Genomic DNA, 8609 nt, shown 5'->3' with positions numbered 1-8609 from the left:
CACTGAAGATTCATTAATAAATATCACTGACAAAGTTCGATCAATATGAAGAAAAGACATAACAAATTTTATTATTTAATGTACTGGGAGCGGGCACAGCACAAGGGAATCACAAGAGAGTAATGTTTCTATTTTCCACTGGGGTTCAGAGCTTATACACAAATCTCCATAGGGAAAGGGGAGAAAAGGATATAGGAATAAATGATTCATAGGGGGTGCAATGGGCCTGGAGCACATACAATGGCTGGGTAAAAGTCTATTTGGCCCCTAGTATAGATAAAGGCTGGTAAATGATTTTCTTGGAAATACTGAATGCGATCAAAATAGAAGACAATAGTCTGTGTCAAAAGTTAGTTCAGGTGTGTTGACAGACTCCAGTCTTCCTTCCTGTGATATGAGTAAAGTTAATGAAAACTCAGGCAAGGACCAGAGGTAATTGTCTACTTCTTCTGCAGGTCTAGACTTTAAGCGCTGGGAGGGGTGGGGAAGGCAAGGGGGAGTGGGTTGGTGGAGAGGTCAGAGAGACCTTGAGGCTGCTTCTGTACTCCAGACTGTCAAAGCACTATATTTTGGGGTAACAGCTTTCTGTACCCCAACAACACACACACACACANCTATTGTCATGAAAACATATTAGTATAATATTCATTGCCTAGATAACTCATAAAATTGCACTATAATTCAGTCTTTGATTTAGTACCCAATGACTGTTGCTTCTTGTTTTCTGTGATTTCGCATTTTATTGAACTGGCTTTTAGCAATATATAATGAGAAGAAAAAAAAAATAATGGAAAAGAGGAAAAAAGAAACAAATATATTTAAGGAGAAAAATTGTTAGACAAAGTAGTTTTCTTAATAAAGACAACTACTATATTTAAAGGCTTAAAAAAAAAACCAAAACTGAAATTCCCTAGTTGCCTGGAAGCTCAAAGTCAAATTGACTGTCCATCAGGCTGCTTTTTTCCCTTTTTGGATCCTTAACTTTCTCTCTTTATCTTATTAACCTCTGGGTATATATGTCTTAGATTACAAGACATCTTGAATCATTTTTTAGAAACAAGTGGGTTCTATACACAATTTTAAGAGAAAAAAGAGCAAAGTTATTTTAAGTTCCACATTTCCACTCAAATACCTCAGGATAATTTAACACGATTTCCTTTCAGATGTTAGAAACATGTTAAATATACAAGGAGTTATGTCATGAGATTCAGAATTATATTCTGCTTTGTACCAACTGATGAAAAAGTTTTCTTGAAAAGCAATGGTTTTCAGAACTTCAGTTACCTTATCTGTGGAGTTCTCTTATAACTGGGATGGGCCCGAGCATATCTGGAGGCCAGTAGACCCAAAGATTTCTCCAGCACTTCTGCTAGAATCTCCTGGGCTAACTTGGGGGGCAGAATGGTCCAGAGATCATGATGAAGAGTCCAGTAGAAATAATGCCACATCTGGAGTGAGAAGGAGCATCTTTCCCCCTGGCAAAACCACCACACATTAAACAATAGAATCACTTCTTCCAAAATGTCAGTTTGTTTCCTATAAACCTAATTAGTTCAGGCTGAAAGGAAATAACTGGAGAGTTTGACACACTAGATGACCAAGGAAGATTTTTGACAAGATGTAAAACATCTTTACTGACAAAGGAACATATGTTTTATTTCAATTACAAGACCAGATATTCTAGGGTAAATCCAGACCACAAGCATTTAACCTAGCATATCCTTGATTTACCTCCTCCTGGCCTATGACTTAAAATTTACTTTTAAACAATCGGCTTTGTAGTTGCTAAGCAAGTCATGCCAGCTAGTTTAAGATAGTGGACTTATTCTTCTAAAATTAAAATCTGTTGAAATTACTTAAGTGAGCACATTTTTCTGAGACTATTAGCATCATGGATAATTTTATAAATGTTTGAGATTTCATATTATAATGAAAGGATAGGAATAAAACTAAACTTGCATACTATATTCTCACCAACATTCACGAAACTAAGGGGGATGGGTAACTATTGAAAATTATTACATTAGGCTATTTCACCTATGGCTTTTTAATAACAATACTAGCAACAGATACTACAGTAGTCTGATTTTGCAAGATTTTATAAAGCCTAGGCACAAATTATCATCATATCTTAGTATTTTTATGGCACTTCATACTTCCAAGAGGCCAGCTTTCATTCTTTTTTAACCTCTTTACAGATCTTACTTGTGTGCCAAATTTTCCATGACCACAGATGAAGAGCCAACAGTGGCCAAGGCCAAGGGGAACAGGCAGAAAGAAGAAGATAGGTCCAATGGATTTACAAGCATTAATTAGGTAACAAGCTCTTGGGATGGGATGCTAATAGTTTGACCTTTTTTTAGTCAAACCAGATCAAAAGATTATTTGAAATAGAAAGAATAGAATGGGTTCTTCAAATATCATCCTGATTATGTAATACACAGAAAGTTAAACTAGTAAAATTTCCTATTTTATTTATAAGTAATTCTCCTTGACTTAAAATTTCTGCTTTGCCCACTACCTATATTTTTCAAACAAATGTCCTCTAAAAAGAAATCTGTCATTCTCTTATACCAAAAGTTGATAGTTATTTATGCAGATACTCCTATTAGTATTTTCTCTACATATTATTCTTCTGTTAGTTTCTTTGAATACTAAAATATTTTGCAGTCAAGGTAATGATAATAATTTACAATTATGATCTATTTACTTTAAATGGCATTTATACATGAGTAGAATTGTTATTCCCTGGGTAAGAAACTTGGGTGTAAAAATGTGAGAGTCAAGTTCAAACTAGAGGAGACTTTGGCCACTGGCTTCCGACTTTCCAATTAGATGTGTCTGAACTGTTTTAAAAAAAGAAATACATTGGGGCTAATTGGGTGGGGGACATGGGGTACAAATGGCTTTTAGTGGTAACGAGTATGCTGCCAGCATGAATTTGGCCTTCACATCTTGGGCCCGAGTGATAATGATCAGCTTTGTATCTCATGAATATTCATAACCAATTAAAAAATATATATATATATATATACATACACAAAATTAATGCTGAAGCAGCAAAATTATAGTTTCTTATGCTTTCTTTGTTGTGTTCTATGATAAGGGATATTTTTTAAACTAAGAAAGGACTTTTAAAGCTTATTTCTCTCACACATTTTGTGTTGCATGTACATTAAAGCAAAACTGACCCTGGCTGATGTAGTGACTATTATGAATGATTTAAACTAACTTTCCCCATGGCAATAAATGGGTACTTAATATAACATGATCAATATGATTTCTCTTATTTTTTTAAAAATGNCTATTGTCATGAAAACATATTAGTATAATATTCATTGCCTAGATAACTCATAAAATTGCACTATAATTCAGTCTTTGATTTAGTACCCAATGACTGTTGCTTCTTGTTTTCTGTGATTTCGCATTTTATTGAACTGGCTTTTAGCAATATATAATGAGAAGAAAAAAAAAATAATGGAAAAGAGGAAAAAAGAAACAAATATATTTAAGGAGAAAAATTGTTAGACAAAGTAGTTTTCTTAATAAAGACAACTACTATATTTAAAGGCTTAAAAAAAAAACCAAAACTGAAATTCCCTAGTTGCCTGGAAGCTCAAAGTCAAATTGACTGTCCATCAGGCTGCTTTTTTCCCTTTTTGGATCCTTAACTTTCTCTCTTTATCTTATTAACCTCTGGGTATATATGTCTTAGATTACAAGACATCTTGAATCATTTTTTAGAAACAAGTGGGTTCTATACACAATTTTAAGAGAAAAAAGAGCAAAGTTATTTTAAGTTCCACATTTCCACTCAAATACCTCAGGATAATTTAACACGATTTCCTTTCAGATGTTAGAAACATGTTAAATATACAAGGAGTTATGTCATGAGATTCAGAATTATATTCTGCTTTGTACCAACTGATGAAAAAGTTTTCTTGAAAAGCAATGGTTTTCAGAACTTCAGTTACCTTATCTGTGGAGTTCTCTTATAACTGGGATGGGCCCGAGCATATCTGGAGGCCAGTAGACCCAAAGATTTCTCCAGCACTTCTGCTAGAATCTCCTGGGCTAACTTGGGGGGCAGAATGGTCCAGAGATCATGATGAAGAGTCCAGTAGAAATAATGCCACATCTGGAGTGAGAAGGAGCATCTTTCCCCCTGGCAAAACCACCACACATTAAACAATAGAATCACTTCTTCCAAAATGTCAGTTTGTTTCCTATAAACCTAATTAGTTCAGGCTGAAAGGAAATAACTGGAGAGTTTGACACACTAGATGACCAAGGAAGATTTTTGACAAGATGTAAAACATCTTTACTGACAAAGGAACATATGTTTTATTTCAATTACAAGACCAGATATTCTAGGGTAAATCCAGACCACAAGCATTTAACCTAGCATATCCTTGATTTACCTCCTCCTGGCCTATGACTTAAAATTTACTTTTAAACAATCGGCTTTGTAGTTGCTAAGCAAGTCATGCCAGCTAGTTTAAGATAGTGGACTTATTCTTCTAAAATTAAAATCTGTTTAAATTATTTAAGTGAGCACATTTTTCTGAGACTATTAGCATCACGGATAATTTTATAGATGTTTGAGATTTCATATTATAATGAAAGGATAGGAATAAAACTAAACTTGCATACTATATTCTCACCAACATTCGCGAAACTAAGGGGGATGGGTAACTATTGAAAATTATTACATTAGGCTATTTCACCTATGGCTTTTTAATAACAATACTAGCAACAGATACTACAGTAGTCTGATTTTGCAAGATTTTATAAAGCCTAGGCACAAATTATCATCATATCTTAGTATTTTTATGGCACTTCATACTTCCAAGCGGCCAGCTTTCATTCTTTTTTACCTCTTTACAGATCTTACTTGTGTGCCAAATTTTCCATGACCACAGATGAAGAGCCAACAGTGGCCAAGGCCAAGGGGAACAGGCAGAAAGAAAAAGATAGGTCCAATGGATTTACAAGCATTAATTAGGTAACAAGCTCTTGGGATGGGATGCTAATAGTTTGACCTTTTTTTAGTCAAACCAGATCAAAAGATTATTTGAAATAGAAAGAATAGAATGGGTTCTTCAAATATCATCCTGATTATGTAATACACAGAAAGTTAAACTAGTAAAATTTCCTATTTTATTTATAAGTAATTCTCCTTGACTTAAAATTTCTGCTTTGCCCACTACCTATATTTTTCAAACAAATGTCCTCTAAAAAGAAATCTGTCATTCTCTTATACCAAAAGTTGATAGTTATTTATGCAGATACTCCTATTAGTATTTTCTCTACATATTATTCTTCTGTTAGTTTCTTTGAATACTAAAATATTTTGCAGTCAAGGTAATGATAATAATTTACAATTATGATCTATTTACTTTAAATGGCATTTATACATGAGTAGAATTGTTATTCCCTGGGTAAGAAACTTGGGTGTAAAAATGTGAGAGTCAAGTTCAAACTAGAGGAGACTTTGGCCACTGGCTTCCGACTTTCCAATTAGATGTGTCTGAACTGTTTTAAAAAAAGAAATACATTGGGGCTAATTGGGTGGGGGACATGGGGTACAAATGGCTTTTAGTGGTAACGAGTATGCTGCCAGCATGAATTTGGCCTTCACATCTTGGGCCCGAGTGATAATGATCAGCTTTGTATCTCATGAATATTCATAACCAATTAAAAAATATATATGTATAAAAATCCGAGTGATAATGATCAGCTTTGTATCTCATGAATATTCATAACCAATTAAAAAATATATATATATATATATACATACACAAAATTAATGCTGAAGCAGCAAAATTATAGTTTCTTATGCTTTCTTTGTTGTGTTCTATGATAAGGGATATTTTTTAAACTAAGAAAGGACTTTTAAAGCTTATTTCTCTCACACATTTTGTGTTGCATGTACATTAAAGCAAAACTGACCCTGGCTGATGTAGTGACTATTATGAATGATTTAAACTAACTTTCCCCATGGCAATAAATGGGTACTTAATATAATATGATCAATATGATTTCTCTTATTTTTTAAAAAATTAAAAACCAATTTCCTTAATAGCTACCTTTTAGCAATAAATGAGAAAATGAAAATAACTTTAGGCACACAGATTTCTTCTCCTAAAAGTAAAAACTATTCATTTTTAAGACTTTTTAAATATAAACTTCATGTTTACTTAAAAAAATATTCCAAACTGGTCTTTGTTCTAACAATTCTTTTTAAAATGTGTACAACTTCAATGTATGTAAGGGTTTTCATTAAACTAAATGTGATTCATTTATTTTTCTGACCTGTTTCCCTATTTGTTGTCATTTCAAAAGTATTCTGCTAGTAAACATCTGTTATTTTTGCAGACCCACTATAATGTAAACAGATGTGAGCTTTTATTTAGATTATATATCAGGAAACAAGCAGCTGGGCTTTATTATAGAAGCCACTCAATATTATCTTTGAACAGACAATTCTTTATTCTTTGACTATTGGAAAACACAAGTTCCTAAAATTGAGCAGATGTCAAGTATACTAAAAGCTTAATTTTAGACATGTAATCTGAACACCCACTGGGCCATCTGACCAGCACGTCATCAAAGAGATACTGAACTCTTTGACTCTTTCAACCTCACAGTTGAGAAAATAGAAATAACGTATGTAGGGCTCACTTGCTATCACAAAACATGGGCAAATATTGCTCCATATCTTGCAAATTCTTCCACTATTTCTATACTATGCTGTGCACATGGCTATAGTTTCCCCTGAGATCTCTACCTTGCTATCACAAAACATGGGCAAATATTGCTCCATATCTTGCAAATTCTTCCACTATTTCTTTACTATGCTGTGCACACGGCAATAGTTTCCCCTGAGATCTCTATCCTACCTTTCTCCTCCAGTCAGGCAGATATCATCTACTTTCCTCTCCAAACAGGCCTGCCCAAAACAAACTGGTTCTGTTTCACAAATCAGTTGGAAAAATGGGGAGAGGAAGGAAAACAGGGGTGCAGTAAGAGAGATAAAACTATGTTTCGTACTCAGCCCAAAACAAACTGGTTCTGTTTCACAAATCAGTTGGAAAAATGGGGAGAGGAAGGAAAACGGGTGCAGTAAGAGAGATAAAACTATGTCTCGTACTCCAGTTGTCAAAACAGTTTCAAGTCTGTGCTATTTTTAGAAGGTTCTTATTTTTGGTAAGTAGAAAAGCAGTTTCACTTTATTTTTCTGAGCATAAATAACAACCACTAACTCTGCAATTAAATTGTAACCAGTGACCATGTAAGTATACGGAAGCTACATTACCATGTAATCATAGGGTAACTATCTTGTTATTTCTGCTTTTGAAGCTAAAGCCTTGTCATAAGATCTAAGAGCTGCGTGTTACATGGTAATTTGTTGTTGTTGCTATTGTTTTAAAATACTTGGTAACTTCAATAACAGCTTCTCAATGCATCCACTTATTATTTATACTATACAACTATTCTAGTTCCCAATTTGCATAACAGGAAACATAATACCCCTGTGTTGAACATATACTGAGATGATACCTGTTCTTCACAGAAAACATCATATAAAATTGCTCATTAGTACACTAACATATTGAAACAGTTTGAAACATGAGATGGATTCATTTTCAACCTCGCTGTTTACCTCAAAGCAAATAAGGAAGCTGTGATGCTGCCAGGAGAGGGGAAGACCAATACTTTCATTCTTATCTCAGGCTACCAGCTGCACCATACCACTTTCTCTGTCTCATTCTGCTCACTGCTACCACTACTGTTTGAAGTATGTCAGGTTTGGAAAACCCTTTACGGATGCTCTTGCAAAAAGAAAAACTATCTGGAAAGGACCTCTAAAGAAGAGAGGAAATGGCCTTAGAAAAAGTGGAAAGTCCTTTAAAAGAGCTTCTTATTAGCTGCCTCTCTCTGTTGTGGCAACATTTATTATGATAATAATTCAAGCATAAATGGAACCACAGGAACCTTCAGTGCCAAGGAGGTGACAAGAGTGACTCTGCTGAATATAACTCTACTCTGTTTTTCTCAATACTCCATATAATAATTTGGACAATCAAGAAAAATGAAAATCATAAACTTAAATCCAGAGAAAAGGGTAAAATGGAAAAGCTAATGAAGCTGGCTTGGCTGTTGAATTTTTTTTTCTCAAACCCTGATTATCTTTTACTAAGATATTATAAATGTTTCACCCTGCCCTGAAATCAGCTTCAAGGACTTTCAAATATTGTGGTTTGTGTATAATCAATGGGATTGAGGGAAAAGAAAACTAATGTAGCCTGATGATGAATAATCTTAATTGATCCTGGGTTTGGTTGCACCAGAAATCATTAGGCTTTAATTTGGTAGAAATTTGGGATTTCAAAACATGGGTTGAATGAAAATAGGTAAGCTGTAAATGATGAGATAGGTCTTAAAGTGCACTCATAAGAATATACGAGAAGAAAAAAAAGTGTAAAGAATAAAACTGCTTAATAGAAAAGTATTTATCAAACACAGATGGAAATGCATAACAGAAAAAAAAATGCAAAAATATCCACAACTGGTCTCTTTGGAAAAAAATACAAGGTTGTAGCCTT

The 8609-nt window shown here is 33.9% G+C and overlaps 1 protein-coding gene across 1 annotated transcript in view; it reads right to left on the bottom strand.

Annotated features, from left to right (window-relative positions):
- LOC103592889 (uncharacterized protein KIAA0825-like) overlaps window positions 1–8609 on the bottom strand; it is a gene marked incomplete at its 3' end in the record, with an annotated part of 59602 nt that overhangs the window by 24168 nt on the left and 26825 nt on the right. Inside the window, exon 6 of the mRNA XM_008575763.1 lies at window positions 1285–1475. Within this exon, the coding sequence (XP_008573985.1) occupies window positions 1285–1475 (191 nt within the window). The remainder of the gene's footprint in view (window positions 1–1284; window positions 1476–8609) is intronic.

This window comes from Galeopterus variegatus, unplaced genomic scaffold (genome assembly GCF_000696425.1).
Source record: "Galeopterus variegatus unplaced genomic scaffold, G_variegatus-3.0.2 Scaffold1235, whole genome shotgun sequence".
Taxonomy (NCBI): Eukaryota; Metazoa; Chordata; class Mammalia; order Dermoptera; family Cynocephalidae; genus Galeopterus; species Galeopterus variegatus.
Note: the sequence above shows the minus strand (reverse complement) of the source record. Positions and strands in the feature narration are given on the sequence as shown.